A 23,690-nucleotide genomic window follows, 5' to 3' on the forward strand; every position below is an offset into this window, starting at 1 on the left:
CGAGAGAGGGACGAGAGAGGGACGAGAGAGGGACGAGAGAGGGACGAGAGAGGGACGAGAGAGGGACGAGAGAGGGACGAGAGAGGGACGAGAGAAAAGACAAAAGGGGAAAATAGGAAGAATAAATGAAAAACAGACTAGATGGCAGTAAGAGAAGTAAAAAGTATACACGCACAAGGGAAAATGAAAAATAAAGACATGGTTAGAAACTCTGTGGTATGAAGATGAAACCTCTTTAGGTATCTTGGTACATGACCTATAAAAGACAGACCCTAATCCTGAGTGGGACACACAAAGTAAAAATAATGAGAAATTAAAGAACATTAAAACGTGAAAAATGCAGGTTAAATGCAGAGATTAGGGAGAAAAGCGTTGAAAAAAACACAGTGACGGCTCTGTTAGGAACTAGCTGTTTTAATGTGATGTAAACCCAAGCCCGTGGAAGTCAGAGATAAGGGGAAAACAGGCAAACAGAGGGAAGAGTCTACTGAAACAGAAATGGGAGACTCCATAAGTATACATTAGAAAAAAGTACACAAGTAGATCCAGCAGTGAGATACTCTGCCCATTTAAACCAGTAGGGCTCCCTGTTTAAAGCTATCTTCATCTTTCACTGACAAATATTCCTTATGCTTTCACTTACAAATATTTCTTATGAAAGAAGAATCTATTTCTGATAACTTAGCAGATATTTTCTGATACTTTTAAAAGATTACAATTATTTCACAGCCAAAGAGACACCATTTACAATTCATATTCCAAAAAGAAGAGTTTACGACCTCAAAATGAAGAAATAACAAAGTGAAGGCCAAACTTCCTATCTTTATCAAGTAAGCAGAGCACAAAAAGTAGGTCTGAAGGACTGTGCGTTTTTTTCCCCTGAAGGCTTCAGGGAGCCAAACGTGTGGGTGCATCACCATCGTAGCTCAGATCAGGAGTTTGCTGCTTTTGAAGTGAATCTCCTGACCAACCCACTTATCAGCCTTTGGTTCATATTGCGTAACAGTCTCTGAACATGCAAAGTGGATTCTTTCTGAATAAAATTAAAGCTCAGGATGAGCACCAGGAGTGCAGCTAATACACTTCCACCACTGATAAGCATTGATGGCTTGGGACCAGCCTAGAGCCAGTCCAAAATAAAAGTTCCTAAAACCTCCTTACAGAAACAGAGATTAAATTGGTAAAAAGTCAGTCTTGCAGACACTGTAGACAATGATATTGCAGCAAACTTTGTATCTTTATCAAATTAGTATTTTATGAGCCCCAACTGCTATTTCATTATTTTTGTCAGTTAGCAGTGAAACGCCACATACGATCGTATTGGCAGAGATGATGCACAACAGCCAAATTCCAACAACAGTAACTGACCTTTCCTGAACATAATTAGATTGCATCTAAATAATTTAGATAAATAGCTAAAGTTACTGAAGTTGAAAAGGGCATTTTTATTGAGGCAACTATTATTCTTTTTAAAAAAAATATATTAAGTGGTTATTCTCTGAACCTGTGTTCTGGGTTCGACTGTGCTTTCTGTGGCCAACAGCACAGCTCCAAATTCTGTTATTATGAAATCTGGAGCTACTGGACTTTTATAATTGCTTCTGTGAATTGGGCAAGAAATGTTTTAATTATTTATTGGGCTAGTGTATTTTCTGAAGGCACAATAGCATTCTTGTTTATGAAATACTTGCAAGAGAAGGCAGTTGTTTGACATTAAGAGTTTAAATGGGTTTTATAGTTGAGTCTACCATGTTTAATGAACAAGAGAACAAAGGAGCCTAATCTCTGTGCTCTCTGCCAGCGCTAAAGGTAGAGGAGAATGAAAACACACACACACACGTACACCCCTCCCCATACAATTGCAACCAAGGAAAAGGAAGGAGAGAACGGAAGAAAAACAGCGTGCTCGTTCTGAACTGGCAGCAACCCGTTCATAGACCAAGAAATCCTATTCTGTGCTTTAACAAGAGCGACTGACCATTAATGGTGGGGTGTTTATATACATATCTATATCTCTCCAGATAGTGTGCTTACACAATTACAGCAGAACACACCACAAAAGTTCGTGTTGCCTTCCAGCTCACAGTCCCTTCCTCCCTCAGAGCTGGGCAGAGTGGCAAAAAGAGCTAAGGCGGCAATGACACCTTCGCCACAGAGCAAGACTATATTATATAACAATGAAATCAGGTTAAAATGTCATTTCTTGAACGACTTGCATCACCAATACAGTTATTCCTCCTGTAGCGTGTGCTACTGGTTACAACCTCAGAACGTGCTTGCAGCAGCACATCTGTAGCAAGGCCAAAAGCACTAAACTTTAGGTTGGAAAGCCCCCCAAAAACTTAAGGTCAGGTAAGCACATCAGGTGCTCAGCTTCATCTCAGGGCACGCTTAAACTACAGCCAGTAGGCCAAGTACTAGATACAATGATGTTGAAATAAAAGATTTTAGTGCAGTATTACATGTACATTTTTAGCAGACAAGGATCCAACTATTCCTAATCTCAGTTGTTGTTTTTTTCCCCTTGGGATCTGTTACTTCTTTTAGAGATTTCTTTATTTGCCAAAAGGCTTATAGTACACTCAGGGAGAAGATGCCATAGTACTGGCACACTGTAACACATGCAGCAAAATCAACAGCGGTAAGACATAATAGCCACCGTAGCTCCAATTAGTTAGTATTAAGAATCTGAACAACGATAAATCCTGACTTACCGTGATGGAATGGGAAAGGCCTTGTTTTGATATTTAGAAACTGAACACCAAATCAATAAATCAGTTAAAGTACAGCAAGCACATAACTAACCTTATAAAGCAAAGGCAATTGTCCTAGCTTCAAAAGTGCTATTTTTTTGGTCACATCTGTAACGGCTTGAATCCGGATCAAGTCTTCTACAGTCCCGTACTGTACATCGACAAGCTCTGCCTGTAAAGAGAAGACAAAGTTCAGGCCATGCCTGTAACCATTCAGCAGTTAGGGCGCTCCGTCCACAGGGACGGCACTGCCTGGTAGCTACTGAAACTGGTCAGAAGTCACGATACCCTTACCTCCATTTCCTCATCATGCCAAAGAGCTTCAGATTTAGATCTGACCAACACATTTCTATCGTCGCAGTTTTAAATCGCAATTCCTCTGCTGTGTTAAAAACCCCAATACCGTTTACCAATGGTATAATAAAACAGTGCTGATTCTGCTAGAGGGGATGAGCGGGTTTAAACAAAACCACCAGGAGCTGCCAATTCTGCGCTCTGCACACGCTTAAGTCGGTATCAGACTGTGACGGATGAGAATTTTCCCTCATTAACTATAGCAGAGCATTTAAAACCATGTAAAGGATATTCATTTACCTCTGTGAAATTTCTTAAATGAAACCACAGCCTTGTAAAGCATTTCAGAAAAGCACGAATGATTATCTTGGTCACTTACGGCAATATCTAGATACACATCCTCTACCAACATACGGTTTTACTAGTTGATCCCATATGCTTTGTGAGCAACCCAGCTTAATAGCTAAAGTATTTTATCATCCATCAGTTATCCAAGCATTATACTCAGATCACCATAATGACGACTAATTATACTACTTTGATGCTTAAGTGTTTCTATCAATACTTTCTTTTAATTATTTAGATCACTTCCAACTAAATCCAAAGTGTCTAGAACATGCAGATCTTTAGCTCTTTACTTACAACACTGCAAGATGATGTGATAAAGGTCTAAATTATGATTAAATGTCAAGCATTGGCAGAGATGGAAGAATTTTTTAAGGGTTTTTTTTTTCCATAATTTAAGAGTGACTGAGGGTATATTTCTCATATTTACAGCAATAAAGGCTGGGCAAAGACCAAGTATGAGGATAATCAGTCTCGTGCATTATTATTTTAAAATGTTACGAAGCTATCAGGAAATCGCCAAGAAAATTCTGGAACCTCTAAGTCTTTACACAGTGTTCATACAAAATACAAGCAGAAGACGACAAAAGAATACTACACGAGTGTTGAAAAATTAAAGAGGAGCAGTACAGGACAGAAAAGATTCTCCTCTTCAGTGAGTTCAGTTAAGGCAACTTAAGTCTGGACTGATTGCCAAAGGTAATTTTCCTCATTTTAGGCCTCTCTACACAAACTGCTTAAAAAGGAAAGTACTTAGCTTTTGACAACTACATCTGAATATTTTGCCAAGTTTGTGCCTCAACATTTAAGTGGAATGCATACAAAACTTTTGCCCTGTATTCCTAAATGCATTCTTTTAAATTTCCAATTTAACAAGTTTCTAAGTCTACAGTATGTCAGCAGCGTCATACAAACCAAGTATTTAGAAAGGTCAGCCAAAGTAATAAAACACTTCTGTAACAAGCAAACATCAGATTTAACACCAAATATTTAAGTGCAGGAACAAAAAATCTTGAACTTTGTACAGTTTCTTTTGAAATAGGTGGGGTTTCAATATCCAAAGAACATGAAAACTATTTTATAAGAAAATTCAGATGGTGACTATAGGCTGAAATCCAATGTAAATTTTTCCTCTGTGATCATCTTGTTTGAAAAGGATGATAAAAGCAAGTGAAGATTTTTTTATTCTAGTGGAAGCCAATCTGATGCTCCTATATGAAAAGATCTCACACAAGGAACCTAGTTATCAACAGCTCATATCAAATGAGGAAAGGGAATTAACCAATGTACTTCCTTGAAGCTCACACAAATTCTTCCTCATTTTGTAGATCTCAACTTTATTTTATTTTGTACAGAAGTGTCAATAGATACACTGAAGTGTAATAATTATTCAGCATCCCAAAAGTGCTATGGCCTGAGAGGTTATATGTAGTCTGACTTCTGGGGAGACTTCTAATCTAATTCCTTTGGATCTGATGCCTTTCCCACTTACCCTCAAGCAAACTGAAAATCAGAGCTTTCATCACTCACATGAGAGAAAACTACACTGCATTTTCCTGAGGCACAAATCGATACGCAAAGATACGACATAATGAAGCATCAAACTGTTTGCTTCCGCAGTACTCCTGGGTGAAAATGAGATGCCTGCCCATCTACATGCAGGTGCCTCTTCTCCCATCACTTCTGCTAGCTGTTCCTCCAGGGTGCCATCCACTGCTCTAAAACCAAGAAAACTAAGTAGGTTTGCACAGTTGTTACTGCATTCAGCAACTGCCCTTAGAAGTTCTAAGGTAATTTGTGGGTGCTAACGGCATCTTCGAGAGCTGTTCACTGGTCAACACGGGAGCTCAGCAAGAGCAGGCTGAATACAAGGCCCTACAAAAGCACGGCTCGCTTTTGAATCATGTGAGGATCAGAACTTCACTCACTGCTGCCCCAAATACTCTGCAAGACCATGTTCTTTGCTCCATATCTTGAAAAATAGGCCCCAAAGCTAAAGCTATTAAATTCTTTGATATATTGAGACTGCATGTAAGAAATCATTATATGGCAAAGCAGCTGGGTATACTATGAAGGTGAGTTACATGCGCTTTCATTACACGTCTTCCACATGAAGGAATTGTCAAAGTGCAATCTATCACAAGTCTGTCTTTTATATTCGCCTGAAAATAAGGATGACCTAAGGCTCTTGTCACTGCCCCAACTTTAGGGGGAAATTACACATTTGTATTTCACTAAAACTTCCAAGTACTTGTCTTATCACAATTCTTTGATCCTTAATTTTACTTTTTGGGGCAGCGTGGGTAAAAAGATTGCACATATCTACTGAAATAAGTTATCACATCCTGGTAACATCGCATCAAAGAGCCCAGCAGACATGGATTAGCTGGAGGTTTGCCCAGCTAATCTCAGATCTAAATTTCAGTTAAAATTACAAAGAACAGGAATAAAACACTCTCTCGAGTAAAACTACACAGTAGCCCTCCTCTCCTGAACTAAGTCAATAATTAAATGTAAGAGTTTAGAATAAGGTCATAACGTTTTGGCAGTACTGTCCAGAAACTAATAGGTAAACATTACATTTATAACAACAGCTTTAAGTATGACATTAAATATGACCCTTCCTTTCTTTCACGCTTGAAGACTTTAGTAAAATTTGTAATAAATAAGTTTTGCACTACTTAATGGCATTATTTCATCAAATACCACATAGCATTGCTGGCTCAGAATAGTCAGTTATGGTCTAACTATATTTAACATATTGGGGTGCAATTAATTGGATCCCTTTGTTCTAGCATAAAAATAATTTTAAAAGTCTATAATGTTACAGAATCCTATTGTATCCAAAGAATAGTACCCTCTCAATAATCCTATCAGATTATGTTGTATGAAGCCCTGTTTTAGCCACAACATTCTTAAATAACAACTCCAAAAAGAAAAGTTTGGATTTTCTATTGTTGTTTTCCATTTTAGAGATGCTCACAACATGACATAATCCTCATTTTGAATATTCCAGATTTTCAAAAGCAAAATATCCCACCCCCAACCACCCATATTTGATAAACCGCTTTTGTTTGGTAGGATAATTCTATTTAAAAACAAAGGAGAACCCTTCCTTTTATCAGGTGCCAAAAAACACTTGCATACTTGGTTTAGATATGCAAGGGTAAAATCCTCTTACCCTAAAACTGGAAAACGATTAAACAATGAGTCATTCTGTTCATTTGAATTGGCTACTTACTCTTTGAATTGTTTCATGCTGTGCTGTTGGAAAGATATGACTATTGAAGAACAAATTGTGGTGTGCAATATGGAGTTCAGTAGTACTCCCCCATGTATGAAATGAAGTAAGGGCAGGTAAGAAAATTAATCTTTTTAAAAAAAGTAATTATATTAGACTTACTATTTAGTTTCTGGGTCCCAAGATGATGCTCAATGAGTTGTAAAAGTTCTGTCTTAAAAACTAGGATAAAATCACATCAAAACAGCAAAGTCAAGCACTCTGAAAATGCCACCAACAAGGCAGTCAAAGGTCTTTATTCAGTCTCGTCTACATAGTTCTAAAATTAAAGAGAATAAAACAGCATACTTCATCCAGTCACGGTAATTTTTATTTATTTGTTTTAGAGAAAGACAGTTTTTGGAACAGAAAAATGTGAATAATTATATGAAGTAGGTGGCCCTTTGAGTCTTGAAGATCCTGGATACAATTTTAAAACTTCCCTTTCTTGGCATATAATTAGTGTGGCAATTAAATATACACACACACAAAGAATAAGTTACGTAGGTCAAAAATAATAAGGTAAATATGGCTGACAATCCACATTTATAATTTAGCCAATTTGTATGAGAAAGGAATTTAGTCACAGGATCAACCATTATACACCTGCATCCAATTAACAGGCTGAGAGGCAGATTGTGGCCGATTTGCCAGAGGCACACAAGAGAGGGAAAAAGTTGAGGAGAAAAACCCTAGAAGACAAAACTCAAACCCAGCACAACTAGCCATAGACGTTTGCAACAACCACCAAATCCCGTCGGAGCCAGCGCAGGTGAGAAGGGAGCCCTCACATGCATCTGCTCTAGCTACCAAGGCTGGGAATCCCAGGGTAGAAATGCATCATGTGCAAGCAAATAGCTTTACTTTTGTTCCTTAAGAGAATACATTAAGGTCAGTGTTGAGCCATCTCTAAAAATCTTTTCTGAAGGGTGTAAACTTATGCAGCAAACATACAAGCATACAAAACGGCCGTGGAGAAAAATCAGTGTCACCTCTTCTTAGCGTTACCTAGTATTAGTAATGTCACAGCTCAGCGAGCTTGCGGTCCAGTCAGTTTCTTTCAAAGTCTGGAGGAAACAAATGCACTAAGAAAAGAAAAATTCAATACAAGCAGTCCAATATTCGATGAATCCAAAATTATGAATGCATTTTACCAAATACCACTCAGCTGACTACTATTAAACAACTGCTCGTACACAAGATACTAGGGAGATAACGTCTGTAGAAAACTGTAGCTGTGAAATAACTAATATTCAGCAGCATACTCAACATAGTCCTGAAAATTTTGCTGTACCCACCAAAAAGGCCTCAGAAATGGGTGGCCTAAAGAAACTCCAAGTATTTAAAAAAACCTAAAACCCAAATGCTCTCTATATGATTTATTTCGGCCTACATATTCCTCRGAATTGAGGAAGAGGCTTTCTCCGAAGAGCAAGAACGTAATTCTGAAAACATCAACCCCTCGGCGCAGTAAGTGTTCAGGTCTACTTCCCTACATTGCTTCATTTAGTCAATTCAATGCCCCTTATTTCTCCTTTGACATTCAATTACTATTTTCCAATGTTCACCCAGTAAAGCTAACAAACATCCAATCTATGATCAATCAAAGCCAAATAAGCTCCAAATATTCATCCTGCCTAAAGTAAAAACTCCAAAATGTATTTGCCAATTGTATCTGGGAAGGCAGCAGACGGCGATCAGGACAAGAGGCTAACTTTAATTAAACACTTCACTGTAATTTATTTGCACAGCTCCAAAATTGCGGCTGAAGAGAGCACTCAGCACAGCAAAAAAGTAAACTCAAGCTGGCTGCACATCAAAACTGGTCATCCACAAACGTGAGGAGACCTCTGCAACCATAAAAGCAGCTCTCCTCTAAAATTAGAGGAAAGTAAGGAAAGAAAAAGGGAAATAACTGAGCGTTCCTCAACCATGCCAAATCATTCACTGGTGTAAACTCTGCCACGCTTTCTAGCCAGGGCTGCTGCTGCTTCCAGACAAAAGCATCTGGTCGGTAAGCAGGGAACCAGAGCCATCTCCCAGTGGTTGCTACCACGCAAGCCGCACTTGGCCATCTTGCACGTATTTATCATATTTCTACAGAAACATTAATATTCAAACTTCTTGCTCAGCCTTTGTCCTTCACTTGATTCTAGGGAAAAGAGAAAGAGAGAGAGCGCGCATGCACTAAAGGCATACATCTCAGTGCTGTCTCTAGCTCAAGGAAGGTTTGGGCTGAGGGTTTAACTAAGAAAAAAAGTGCAGTTTAAGTATTGATTTCTTTTACGGTAATGAAAGTTGACACGATTACAATCAGCCTCTTCTTTCTTAAAATTCACTGAAGCCCAGAGCAAGTGCTGTAAGTTTTCTTTTCTGTGTTTTATGCTGCTAGGTTCTGCAGTAACAAGGAGAAGATCTGACAAAGCAAGAATGTAATTCAACCTTCAGCAAAATAAATACAAATCAGACATAGGATAGAAAAAAAATCTGCAAAGAATTTGAGGCAGATGACAAAGTCATTTCTGAGAATACAGAGATTGTTGGGTTTTTTTAATTAACATGAGGATCTTTTTTAATTGAGCTGTTTTTGTTATAAACTAAAAATCTCTTTCTTTAAAACAGCTTTCGCATGACAGGATGCAAACGCTCTACTCCAGCACTTACAGCAATTTCAAAATGACACTGCCTCTGAAACCTCTTGGTGAGCTTTCCACCGTCTCTTTACTTTGTGAGCCATTTGATGTAGGACTTCAAAATCCAAGTGTGCTGTTTTCTTGCAGCAAATACTACGTTATGTGTGTCCTGTGACCCTCACATTTCCAGACCGTCTGGGAAAGCTTGGAGATATATTTGGGTAATTATACAGAAATGCCTCTGTGAAATCCTGCAAGCCACTGCAAGTAAATTCTTTTTTTTTTTTTGGACCAAATCTGAACACTCCTTATCCAAACTCTAACTTCTAGTAGAAAAGGATTCACTATCCTCAAGCTTCCTTTTATATCTCATTAGAAAAATGGAAGGAGAAAAATAATCTTATGCCTTGAAAAATAATAACAACTTAGTGTATTTCCAAGCAACTACTTGATGCAAGGCAAAAAGAGATGAATTGCGCAGCTTGAATTTGAAGGAGTTATCTGAGCCCTAAAAGAAGTGATCGTGACATATTTGAACTACATGAAGGCTCTGCTTATGATATTAAGAATTACACCCAACCCACAGTGTCCAGGCAGATTTGGATCCCAGAATTTCAATATTGCTTCACGTGGCAGGGGGCAGGACAGGATTCATTCAATAACTAGTTGTTCATTACGTAACTAGGTGGTTTTACCTACTAGCAGTTCCTTTTCTTCAAACATTACTCATGCTATCTTTTCTTCAGAGTTATTAGCASCTTACTCTAGAAGTTGTCTTTTTTTGCTTCAGTATTCCCGCTCATGTACAGTAAAATTCCAGAGAGTAACACAACATGACTCACAGCGTCAACTTTTAGGAGAAAAGGATTCTTCATTGTCTGTAGCTTTTATTGCATAAAATCGCACACTGCATTGCAACGACACCTAAAACTGTAATCTGCTCAAATACTGCTATACCGAAGTAGGAAAAAAAAATCGATGTCCCTTAACCTCCAAGTTTGATAGAGTTTGGGCTTGCAGACTGAATTTAGTCGCAGACCCATTTCGGGCGCTCTCTCCCTCCGCATCATCCATAGCTTTCCTGTTCTCCTTTGACAGCTCTGCCGCAGGGAGCACACTGCCGATGGAGCTCCCACAGGTTAATTTTGTCGATCCAGGGTAATTTTTAGAAAGACACTGTGGGGTTTAACTTGTTTGCTTTCTTTTTAATCAAGCAGGTCATACTCGAGCAAACTCATAGCAGGTTTTTTCTTCTAATTCCCAGGGAGACTGAATTACGATGGAAGCTGCTTTACAGCCAACGGAGAAGAACCTCTTTGGGGCTATATAGTTATACGGCCCCAACTCAGTCTGAGCTGACATAACCAAGTGCCCTACCGATAATGCTCATCCTGTACACTCCTTCCTCTATATCTCTTCTCAACTTTGTTTTTTCTTCTTTTACTTCATTTATAGTTTTTTTTCCCCTCTGACCTCTGTTCCTAATCTTATTCTTCCACAGTTTCCCTTAAGCAGAAGGCAAAACTCATATCTGAGTTAAACTTCTTAACTCATGATATCCAGTGAGATATCCAATGAGGCAAACCTACTTTTTTCACCTTTTCTAACTGGCTTTAAATGCAAATCTAGTTCTTCAGGTGTTCTGAAATAAGACATCTTAATTTTCAGTTGTATTAAATTGGTATCTGTTTATTTTAAAAGCTTTAAGAAATTTGCTTTGGTTATAAAACACACAAGGATATTACACAATTTTAGGCCTAAAATCCTGTCAAAAATTTTATTATTTTCAACTTTTGTTAAGTAAGTGCTGATTATTTGTCATCTCACAAAGCCCCCCAGTGACATTTTAGAATCTAAGGATTCTTTCTTACATGTGTCCAGTATTATTTACTCTTAATAACAGTTAACTGCAATGATACGCAGTATCAATAGCCCCTAACGCATGAAGCCCCTAAGCAGGAACAGGAATCTGTGGGTACCAGCTGGCTCGCTTTGGCTTACTTGGGAGCATTCATGTAAATATATGTTTACAAATTACACGGACTAGGGGAGAACTTTCTGGCATCACAAAAGAATAAAAATAGATGGAAAAGCTCACAAGCCCAATCTAACAGAAACATGCAGAATCATTCAGCTGTAATGCGACATCACAGGATACATACGTACGTAGCAAATTATAATAGTGTGATTTAAATCTGGCTTTAAAATTTTCAGTGGCACGGCTCTACATCAGAATCCAGGCACTTCAGCTCAGAATTCAATAAATTCTCGAGAGCAGCCTGCACTGGAGTGTGTTTTTTGGGGACTGTTCTCAGACACAGAGAATGAAAACACAACATCCAGAGACCGAAGACTGTTCTCCTTCAGCGGCCTTATCGTCGGAGACGGAACACAAAGCAGGCATTCCCTCCCTCCCTCCCGCAGCACCTACAACCAACAGGTCTTTCGAGAAGATGTTGCACCTCGGAGAAGGTGCTTCAACCACTTCCTATACACTCGGCATCTGCAGACTGCAGCAGAAACCACAAAATCGCCAGCTATCATGCACGGCTCGATCCGCACAGGGCAGGAGAGGATACCAGCCGGCACTGGGCACACCCCACTTCACCGCTCACAGCCCAGCATGACACACAGTGACACACGTGTTTGCACCTGCGCATACTGAGAAAGAAAATAATGTCCCGGCTCAGATGGCAGGTCGTAAGAACATTGTGTGAACGCACACACTGTCTATCAACGGTAGAAGAAACGTGTTAACTGCAGCAAAATGCTACATGGAAGTGCTTTTGACTATTTTTAAGTAGAACTGAAATATTTCATTTCATAACTATTATTTCATATTTTAATTGCATAGACAGTAACGTTTCCTCTTTGTTCAATTGGTTCACTTTGCTACTTAGTCTGGCTGTGTCAAAACAGAAATATTTAGAAAATAGCTTTACAGTTTTCAGATTTCCAATTTTTGCTGCAATTCAGAACACATTTTTATACAGTTCAATTTTCATAGGATATTTGACTGTTTCCCAATCAACTCTAATATTAGTGCATGCACATTGTACTGAAATATATAGGCTGGCTCTATTTCTATGCACAATGCCCATATACACAAACATATACATGCACATCAAACTTACATTGTTGTTAATGCAGGTACATAGATACAAAAAGATAAAATGTACGTCTAACTCAAAGATGCAGATAAGCACCCATTTGCACAAGAAGAGATTATCCACTACATCAAGAGAACACTTGAACTTTCAAAATGTGAGAACCCAATTTTCCAGAGCGTAGTAAATGCTCTTTTACAGAGTACTTGCAGTCATTGCTTGGCCAAACATATGGCACTTGAATATAATCAGAGAGATGCCCAACCATGTAGTGCTGTAAACACAGATCTGACAGTTAAAGCATCATTTTATCAAATCTGGATAAGCAAAAGTGTAGCTGTGAAAAGAAATATGACATTTTCCATATCCAATGTTAATTTAATTGTTTTTAATGATTACACAAATGTATAGGTCTCTAAGTTATTTCTTTAGGAAAAGGTTTGGGGAAAATTAAAAATATATTCAGATGAAAGAAAGACTCCAAAGAAAACAATACTCGAATAATAATAAATTCAAGTGTCCCAAAGGATAGACCAAGATGAATATGAAGAAGGCTGTATGCAATAGCATAGCCCTATCAGATCAAACACGTAACATACTTCCATTTTTCAATCACCTAACATTTTGGAAAGCAGACTCATCTTACAAAAGACATGGATTACACGCTTCAGGAATCATGCATAGTAACATTGTACTAGGAAGAAAAACAAGTTCTTTGCGGTTTCAGGTTTCCTAATTTTATTTTTTAAAATTCACTCATTTTTTGGAATTGTCTTTTTCTCATTAACTGGGATACTCCATTCAGCATTGTTCAGTCAATTAATGGTTTTCCACACGGCAGCACCATTAGCTTTTATTTCACAAAATAGCTACCGCTTCTCTTTAAAATGCTTTATTTTTATGAATTACGGCAAGGATTATAAGGCAGTTCAGGATAAGGCCCTGCCAGGTATCCTTGCTATAGCTCAATTAATAGCTTGCCCTTATCCCAAGTCTTTCCAAAGCTTCGGGTGAGTATTTCCCTGAATGGAGCCAAATTGCACACAGATATTTTGAGGACGCGGCAGTGCAAAGTGTTGGCAGGAACATCACAGAGGTGATCAGGCTAGGCTCCCGAGCTCTCGGCAGGGGGGACAACCCTGGAGAAAGGAGGAAGCCCTGTCCTAGAAAAGGGCCCAGCGAACTGATCACCTTGTACCATGTCCTGTTAAACTGCACCTCAAAAGGAAAGACGAAAAAAATGCTATTATCTAAAACACGTGGGAAAGTCTGAAGGGACACGGGAATCTGGACAAATTGATGGTGGGAAGGAGTAATCTGACTTCTGAGCTCATACAGCCGATTTCACTGGCAATGCAAGGACTCAGCTGGCACCTCAGCTCTATCAGCTGGGACTGAACAGAGCTCACCACCTCTTCGACAGTCTGCAACCCAGTGCAGCCTCTTTTACAGTAGTACAGGAGAGAAGTGCTTAGTATTACTACAGTAGTTCATAGTGCAGTTTTCAGTAAAAGAAGCTAAGGATGTTATTATGGAACTGTCAGACACTACAGAAAGCTGCACCCACGTCTTTCTCTTGCCCTGTTCTCACCCTCCTGCCCATGATCTTGAAAAATAGACAAAAAGAAACCAGAAGCAGCGGGCTCAGAATGGACTCTCAAATTCCGATTCAGCCGCTATTGCGCAACATCAAGAGATCCCTTTCCCAAAATTCAAAAAACACAAGAGACTTAATTSAATAGACAAGACAAAGAATGCACTCTGGTCGCCCTTAAAAATATTCACCAAATGTATCATCGACAGAAAAGATTCCCTCAATATTCTCTTTACATTTTTAATACCCACTCCAGAAACGCTATAAACTGTGAAGATACTACCTTAATTTTCTGCAGCGAAAATTGAAAAATGGGAGTTTAAGGCAGAGCAACTCTACGCACATTAAGACAGCAGCAATAAGATCATCAGCGAAACATCTGAATTGAAACAATCATCAGTTTTATCCATCAGATACTGAGCCTAAAATACTATCCAGGCTGATGGAATTTCTAGATATTTAGCTTGCATCACTACATGATTGTAATATTTTCTTCTTGCCCTAAGATGCAAGAATTTTGTAGCTAAATGAAAATAATCTTTAGGAATAAAAGTTTTGGTAAGAAGAACGATATTGCAATTCATTTGCCTGTAATGCAATTTCTAGCTTTTCATATTATTTCGCCCTCTAACATGCTCCCAAGTAAAGACCGGGCCTGGACAGCAGTGACCTGCGGTGGGAGGAAGGGTCTCTCCGTGAGGACACGCCAGCACGCGCTTTCTGGCACAGCGCAGCGGCATCGCTCGCCRGCAGCCGGCGCCTTTGCCGGGCCTCTTCTCCCCTTATTCCTCTCTGACAGCGTCTCGAGGGCATCAGCGTGAAGCAGTGAAGCTCACGGGAGACGAGACCAACTCTCTACGCAGTGACATAATTCAGGGGAAGGAAGATAAATTCCTCGAAGCATCTTCTTTCGCGCATGTACCTGCTCGYGGGCCAGCCACCAGCCAGTGACTGATTAATCACCTCGGTGAACTGCAGAGCACAGAACATAAGAAATAATTCYGAGAACAGCACTGGTATTTCTCGTGATTAATTTGCATTAAGGCCCACTTAATGAATGGGATAAACACAGTAACTAATATCCATTATGTGAGATGTTAGTCATTAGATTTATTTGTACTCGTTGGAAGAGACAGCACATCAGACAACAAAAATAATTCCTTGTTCTAGAAAGAGGGAAGACCAATGTATTTTCAGGCTTTGCTTCATTTGCACTGATTTTTTTTCGTTTTTAAGCAGGTACTTTTCTCCTGGGATAGTAATGTGGGCTGCTAGGCCCAGAGAGAAGTACTGTATTTCCAACCCGATCAAAAGGAAAATTCTGAACAAAAGCTTTTTCTCGTGACATTCTGAGCCCATGCACAGGTTCTGAAATTTTGACAGGTCACATACCCACCCCACAGACTTCTACCAGCTACACCTGGATACCAAGCTTAGACTTGCCTATGGTTAGTAACTGGGTCATCTTTTTTATTTTAATACACATTTTTAAGAATTCAGTTCTTACATATATTTTTTTGAACCAGCTGTATCGGAGCTGAAACTATATTCTGCACATTTCTTCATTCTCCTCTGCAAAGCTTTCAAAAGATATTTGCTTCAAAGGGTTTTTTCCTGAGAGAAGCGTTCTTGGCTTTTTGGTCTTTCTTACTATTAAGCCTCTGTGTCAGGGTTTCTACCATTCCCAAAAGCAGCTTCTAACCGAGAATATCCTTTGCTCTTTTACACCAAAATTCTTCAGCAATGATGTCAGACAGATAGTTAAAATCTACCCTGATCAAATTGTTCCTATTATGGTAGCTTTATCCTCGATTATTTTAGATTATGGTTACAACATGTCATCTATACTCAGCTTTATTTTTAATAAGACCTTATTCACACTCTTTTCAAGTGGTGGTATTAGAAAATCAAGGCCGTTTAAGCTTTCAAAATACTGGAGAAATTTCAAGAAAAGAAAAAGATCAAGAAAAAGAGCCCTGAAAAACGCACCACATAGCTCACAGCAGAAACCGCAGTCTGCTTGTCCTTCCTCCTCCGCGAAGGATATTGCCTTTGCAAAATCAAGCGAGGAAAATCTCATCATATGATGCGATGGCACTGAAACACAGGTATGTTGTAGGTAGGTTCATATTTACTAAGAAGGACATTGAAAAGGAAATGCAGGCGGCCAGGAAGCGCTACTTCAGCAAAAGGTGCCTCGTGATTCTGCGGAAAGATTCCCATTGCGCTTGGAGTACTTCGCTATCCGGTCCTGCAAACACCATTAGCAAAAAGTGGGCATGAAAGAAGAGTAACTTTATACTTTTAACTTTGATATAACCTGCTGAATTGAACAGGTAATTGCAGCTTGCTTGGTGCAAATTATAGTGATCTGTTACATCTTTGGATATCCAGATTCCTCAGCTTTGGCTTTTTCCAATTAAAAAGGCTCCTCATTAATTATTAATTACATTAACTTATTTATTACTAAAAGGTGATTACTAAAATATTACTAGAACATGAGTACAGTATTAGTTCCAGTATTAGTACAGTATTCTCAGGCAATTAAAAACCAGCAACAGGTTTTGCAGTAGTAGCCGTTTGCATCTTTGAAACCCTGCCCCTCAGTGATACGACATCTTGCAGCGATATTAACTGAGCTATTGCGCATGATAAACTATTACTGTTATTTTTAGGGAAATGTGCAACGTATTTATTAATGATTACATGATATATGCCAAAAAGTGACAAGATTTTCTGCAGCAAGTCTCCTCAGTGATCGTTTCCGTAGTTCTGGATTGCAATTTTAAATTATATAACCTTCACATTGCATTTCACAGCTTTCCGTAGTTAATTATAACAGATTGGCAGCTGTGCTCTAGTTAATGTTAACTGTTGCTTTCTATTTAAAGGTCAACTCTACTCCAAAATCCATAGTCTTGACTGTCTTGAAAATTTGCTTTGCCTACTTGGTATGCAAAGCAGTGGTTTAAGTTATGATTATTTGTGGAAGACATTTCTGAGAAACTCCTCTATAAATAAAAGGTAAATAAAGTCCCTCTAAAGCATGTAAATTTTACAAAAATCACATGATTCTTCTCATGTGTATGTGTTATTCAACCTATAGCCCTAACCGTCTGCAAACTGATTTCCGTAGCTAAAGATTCTTTTTAGCTAGTACATGTCTCTTCAGAGAAGAGATTTAAGGAAACGTTAATAGAGATGATAATGAGCTAAACTGGCATGCCTAAAAGAATTAAATGCATACTTGTATCAAGATTCCCTCTAGCTTGATATTTTGCACCAATGCGCTATCAAAAATGACGGAAAGACTTAGGGTGAGATGCTGTGATTATTTAATCTGAATTATATGCACTCTCTGCCACGGGAATAAGGAGACATGTAAGCGAGCGTGCTTCAGAAGGCTCATTTGCAAGTTTTGCCTGGGGACCAAAATAACCTGGAGCAGAATAATATTTTAAAATTTTCCAAAGCCAACCTGCTGACTCCAATCTTAATTCAGAAATACTGTTAAGGAAATTAACACTGATTAGCTAGAGGGAAGCTAAGTTAATAAGGGCACACTAATCACATTCCCAGCACAACGAAGCTCAATGCGATCAAATGAAAGCAAGCTGTCGGGTCAACGAGTTCCTGGTGCAAGTGCCGCCAGAGGAAGCTGCTCGCAGCTTTTGGATGCGGGGCTAGAAGCAGGGAGAGCCGGAGCACAGCGAGGCAACGCAGGGGGGCTGCAGCGCTGCGAAGGCTCAGCAGGGAGGGCAGGGAGCCAGCGGGCACCCAAAAAAGCTGCGGCGAGTGCGAAAGTAGAGGTGAGAGGAGCAGGCATTGGGGGRGAGGAAGACGCCCGTCCACCTGTGCAGAGCGAAGGACATGGGAAGGAAGGGGACGGGAGGATGCTGTTACATCTCAGCACAGCCATGGGAAAATGCAGTAGGGAAGCGAGTAAGCAGTCCTCCTTGCGGAAGGAGGTCTGACAGGAATCCGAGTACCCCTTCCTTTATTCCCCTCTTGCCAGGATTAAAAAACGGTGAGAAGATCACAGACTGAGATGAACAGACTGCATTATTCTTCTTGTATTGTTCTGGGTTGCATTAATCTCAGTGGCRAGTTCTCATTAAGCGGAGAAAATGTCACTGATGGAAACGAACCAGAGCAGGCRGATACGCTATAGACAGACGTGGAGAACCGCCTCTGCATATCGGAGACTCAAGCAGAGGCAAACAGCTGGCAGCCTCACTGCTCTGCTCCTCTCAATGGTACAGTGGCTTCCTGCAGCCCCTCCAAGCTAATCAAAGATATCGCTGGCCTAGCCAGAAGTAAAAGTGCCTAAAATCAGCAGCCCCTTGGAACGGAGGGCTGCAGAGAACCAGCATGGAGGTGAAGCAAAGCAGTGGAGGAGTCTAAGCAGTTAGGGGATAGGAACGGAGAAGAGGTCAAAGTAGAAAGGAGACATGTGGGTGTTAGAAGCGTCTGAGACAGGGATGATTCATTTCTATCCACAGAAACCCTCAAATCCCTGCCTGCATGTGTGTTTCCATTTCAAGACCCGTTAATGCTGATACTTATGCTGTTTCTGCATCCACCCCCAGTTCCTGAACCAACATAGTCCAGTCAGCGTAGGAGGTGATGGTCCAGGAAAGGAACATGATGTCTTCCTGGGCTGGCTGAGACTGTTCAGGACGAAAAAGGGAAAGGATGAAGGMACAGCAAAGGAACTAGCAGGCAGTCAGAGCCTTCTGCAGACAGATACTTATTCCCCAAGAGTCAGTCAACKGGAGTGTAGCATGACTAGTGCTATATAACACAGGAAACCCAGCACCTGCATTTTTGTTAAAGGTATGACAGCAGATTTAGGAATGACAGAAGTTCCTTGCAGACTTCTATAAAGCAAAGAGTAATTTTAAAGCCCTGAAAGCAAGGTCAGGAAAAATTCAGGTCACACAAACAACTTCAGAAAGCAAGGGAATACAGAGCAAATATAATCTTCATTTTAATTAGCCATCTTCAAATGTTGTCTCAACACACCAACCATTACATCTGCTAAGATTCTCCCTTTACAGTTGCTAAAGAAACAGGGAACAGAGCAGATGAACATTGCAAAACCAAAACTGAACACTTTCCTTTTCCTAAAATTCACTGTACTCGGTGGGCCTACTTTAAACAACCCACCCAGATCACCTAAGTACCACCCAGCCTTCTGCTGCGGTTCCAAGACGAAATCCTTACTTACTCTTCACTAAGCTCTGGAGATCGCTGCTGTGCATGTTAACAGATGGGCTACAACATGCACCTACAGTCACACAACGTTCAAATTTGGTACTGAAAGGAGCATGCTTGATCTCCGCAGGTTCACGGCCACCTCTCCGCGTACCACGCTGACAGCTCCCCAGCTCATCCCTTCACCGCTCTGCCAGAGACGGCAAACGCAGCCACAGCTCGGGCAGACAAACGCTGCAAAGCAAAGGCGAGGAACACTACATTTGGATTCACCGGGCTGCATTCATTTGGAGCTTGCTAGATTTGCTGTTTGACACTAGATTTTGCTTCCATGCAGAAATCGGATGCAATGTAATTTCCCTTTTTATTTACTCTGTTGGCCAGAGTAGCTTTCTTGTTTTCATCAAACAAAAGGTTTAAACCCTATAAAAGATAGTTAAGTTTTATTAAAAATGTTTCACAGAAGTCATTCTTTCCTTAAACTGACCTGGTTTATGTACATTATTTACATAACCACTGTAATACCTATTTCAAACCTGACAAGACARCTCTCTCTAGAACGGTAGGCTGTCCTGCCTGTCAGCGTGATGGGTAAACAGTGTCACCTTCTCAGGGCACATGAATTATAGAGAAGCAGTAAAGTGCACCATCCATCACAATGGCACTAAGTAGGTTTTTGAAGCAGATTTAAGATATCACAAATGCTGTTTAGACTGTTACCAGAAAGCACAAATTGGACAGCTCATATACAATGGCCATATGATGAATGGACATGACAGGTCTTCAAAGAAAATGAGTTCTGCTATTCTACAAATAACCTTGTCACAAGAAAGGAGAACTATAGCTCTACTGCTAGCCAGACTGCAATAACTTAATGGTTTTATTTGCCTGAACTTCTAGCAAACCAAACATACAAAAGAGATGCAATGAAGCAGCAGTACTGAAGCAATTTAAGCAATTCAACTGATTATGTGACACACAATAGAAACTCTCCATTATGGTTGCAAAACRTTTGTAAGAAAATTATTCAGATTATGAGTAGCTGTTGCAAGGATACCTTTTCACAGGAAAACCCTCAAGATGTTGCAATCACAACCCACTGCAACATATTCAGAACAGACAATTGGCAGTTTTGCTGCATGCAATTATGTCTCCCTCTGAAGGCTGATCCCAGCAACAACCACCACCTGCTACTTCTCATTTAAGGATTTTCTAACTTCACTTAGTCTAAATAGTAGAGATTTTTGTATAAGCTTGAAATCACTACCGATTTCTCTATAGCCTACACAAATAGGTTAATCTCTCTTTTAAGGCAAAGCTCTGTAGATCTAAAGACACTTAGKGCAGACTCTTCAAAGATTAAAAAAAAAAATCTGAAATGGTGGGAGGGTGCCTGGTATCTCAAACAACTGACTATAAAAACTGTGTACAGGCAGTCAATTGTTGGCTCAAGTATAAGCTTCTATTTTGAAAAAGCCAAGTTAAACCCTATTGATGATAAGCGTTTCAGCTGTATACATAGTCCTGATCCCTGCAGAATCCAAGCATARAGAAAAGTATCCTGAAATATAACTGAGCCTGGTACATGTGTAGCTGGTAAGTACATCAGTGGTTTTCCCTGGGATGCTGGATTTCCTTTAATCTAATGAATTTGTTAGTAACAACATTTACATTCATGAAATAAACCTTGAAGGCCACAACTGTATTTTTATCTCATTACAGTTACTAGTCTTATTAGACTAGTACGAGAAAATAACATTACATATTGCGCTTTCTGACAAATATAAGCCAAACCCTTTCATTAGTACTTTTTACTACCCACGAAAAAGAAGAGTTAAAGCACACATCATGAAGGTTAAGACTCACCCTCGCCTACTTCATTTCACCTCTTAAAAACAAACCTCAATATAAAGTTTTTTGTTTTGTTTTGTTTTTTCTTTCTTAAGTGATGGAGCCCTGGAACAGAAGCTGTAATGAGATAATGAGTATGACACTCAACCCAGAAAGCAGACATAAAGCACACAGAAAAAGGAGATGCAGAGAAGTCTSTCTCCCAGAGAGGAGCAGGAGCTCCACTCCACCCCTCTGTATCAAGGGAATCCCTTGGGTTAAAAGGTTTGGAAGCTTCTGAGAAAGAGATGCTGAAGCTTGCAGACCTCAGGACAAGGAACTGAAAGGGTCCGACTTTCTACCAACCCTCAGATTTCTTTCTACCAACCCTGAATTTCAGTCCAAAATTCAAAATATTTTAATAGTTCATAAAATGGGATAGTTAACATCATGCAACTTTCCCCACTTTGACCCACCACAAGAAGATCTGCACAGTGCCTAACATTTTATGAATTATGGGCAAACACTTCCAAAAGAAAAATGCACAACTATTGCATTTTACTGGTAAAAATTAATTGATATGCTATAAATATTATTAAGATATTCAGAAAGTATAAAGGTATTCTGGAAGAGGTATCCTCCAAACTCAAAAACCATTGCAGTCTATTCCTATTTAGTCTATTAATGATCTAAGTCATGAAAACAAATCTATCTTTTAAACAATAGTCAAATGAACTAAGGCTAAAAAAAAGCCCTGCATCATTGTGGGCAACACACAATAATTTTCTAGAGGAGAAAGAAAACAGTAATGCAATTAACAGTGAAATTTACACTGCAGCTTTTATATTTCAGAAATGTTTATTCACATTTATAGTATTTCAGAAAGGTAAATGGAAATGACTGCCCCTTTGTATGCCCCCAATGTATTTGGGCAGCAAATATAGGAAGGCAGCCAGTGAAGACACATGCAAGATGTTTTTGTTGACAAGCAATAGATGCTAATTCATCAACTCAGATGATGTGTTGTTGTTTTTTTTTAATATCCTATAAGGCCTTCAGACCTGACTAATTTTTAATTTTGAATTGAGATTTGGGCCAATTTTATTTTACCTGAATATGTTAGTTACCTTCAGGCTGGGCATTCAACCACACGTACTTTGCCAGCCGAATTCAACAAACACTGTTGTTTTCTATTTCACCAAAACCAACAGAGACAAATGGTCACGTTACCTCAAGAGTCCCTTTGGCAGAGTACGCTGCATACGAGTACAGGAGGTCTTGGCTATGAAGCTTTTTGGTTTCTCTGTTGCACTGTTGTCCACTAGGATAAAAGCATTCACCACTGTTTTTCAGAGTTATTGTATTTGAAGAAGAGCCCGGCAGGTCAAGCAAAACAGAGTAATTTGCTAGCTGAACATCTTCAAGGCCAAGAGAAGTCCACCAAGCCAGAATTTTCATTGCAACATCTGTATCTTCTTCTCTAGGGAACTGTAACAAATCTCTGGGRAAAAAAAAGAAAACACAAGTTTCTGTTTATTCTCCCCCCAATACACTTGTACCTTGTCAACATGCAGCCGTCCATAATTTTATTTATGTGAAGTATGGGATCCATAATGGATCAAACATGCAAAAAATTGCCCTTCGTATTCTTCRCAAATAATTCCTTACCAGTTATGAGACAAAACAAACAAAGTCAAACCCTCTCTTTTGGAAATAAAAAAGGGAATAAATGTTTATAGGAAAAGCATCCAACTAAAATGTAGAGAATCCCAAAGAAATTATCACAGTAATTGCTTCAAAATTAATCTCTGTGATGCTGATCAAGTTTCTGATATTGCATCAATTTAACCAACCATTTAATGTAAAAGAATGTAATCTGAAGTAATATTTCGGGGACTTCAGGGAGGGAGTCATGCTGAAAATTAGTTATAATTATGTTTGGCTTAAATTCATCAAGTAAAGCAAAAATTTGCTGAGCAGAATGGAACTGTCTCCCCAAATATTATCTTTTTTGTCAGAAAGTTTCCCTTAGACTTCAYACCTATAAAGGATTACCTGAGCCAACAGCTTGGCAAGCAGCACAGAACAGGTGCCTGGATATTATTTTGGCACTATCTGCCCCCCCGGACCAGCAGAGACTTCAGAAGGGTTAGTTTGGGCTTATATCACTGGGTYTGTATCACTGTTCGACACCTGTGACCAGACAGACCCCGGGATGAACATGAGGACAGCACTGAAAAACCACCTTTCCCTCTCCCACCAGCAAATGCCAAAAGAGCCCGAGTGTAGAGAGTRTATTAAGGATAACTTTACAGCAAAGAGACACTGCAGGGACACCTGAAAGGTCTCCGCTTACTTATGTAAAGTGCCTGTGCAGCACGAGTGAAAAACAGTATTATTCAAAYGTTCAGATCAAAAGCACTAATCAAAAGCAGAGCAAAAAGCTTAAAGAGCCATATGCTGAATTGCATGAGGATTTTCAATCGAGTTAGGTCTGCAAACCTCACAGGACTGAGAAGCAAGAGGAAGGATCACACAGGCATTAATTTCCAAGAACAGAGATCACAGAATGGTTGAGGTTGGAAGGGACCTCTGGAGATCGTCCAAATCCAAGCCCCCTGCTCAAGCAGGGTCACC

General features: G+C 39.5%; 1 protein-coding gene across 1 annotated transcript in view; it reads right to left on the reverse strand.

Moving 5' to 3' along the window:
• Positions 1-23,690, reverse strand: part of NAALADL2 (N-acetylated alpha-linked acidic dipeptidase like 2) — a 305,207-nt gene that overhangs the window by 230,756 nt on the left and 50,761 nt on the right. Inside the window, exons 3-4 of the mRNA XM_026060735.1 lie at positions 22,284-22,554; positions 2,806-2,925 (exon numbers count right to left, since the gene is read on the reverse strand). Of these exons, the coding sequence (XP_025916520.1) occupies positions 2,806-2,925; positions 22,284-22,554 (391 nt within the window). The remainder of the gene's footprint in view (positions 1-2,805; positions 2,926-22,283; positions 22,555-23,690) is intronic.

The sequence above is a fragment of the Apteryx rowi genome, unplaced genomic scaffold (assembly GCF_003343035.1).
Source record: "Apteryx rowi isolate R43461 unplaced genomic scaffold, aptRow1 scaffold_10, whole genome shotgun sequence".
NCBI classification, from domain to species: domain Eukaryota; kingdom Metazoa; phylum Chordata; class Aves; order Apterygiformes; family Apterygidae; genus Apteryx; species Apteryx rowi.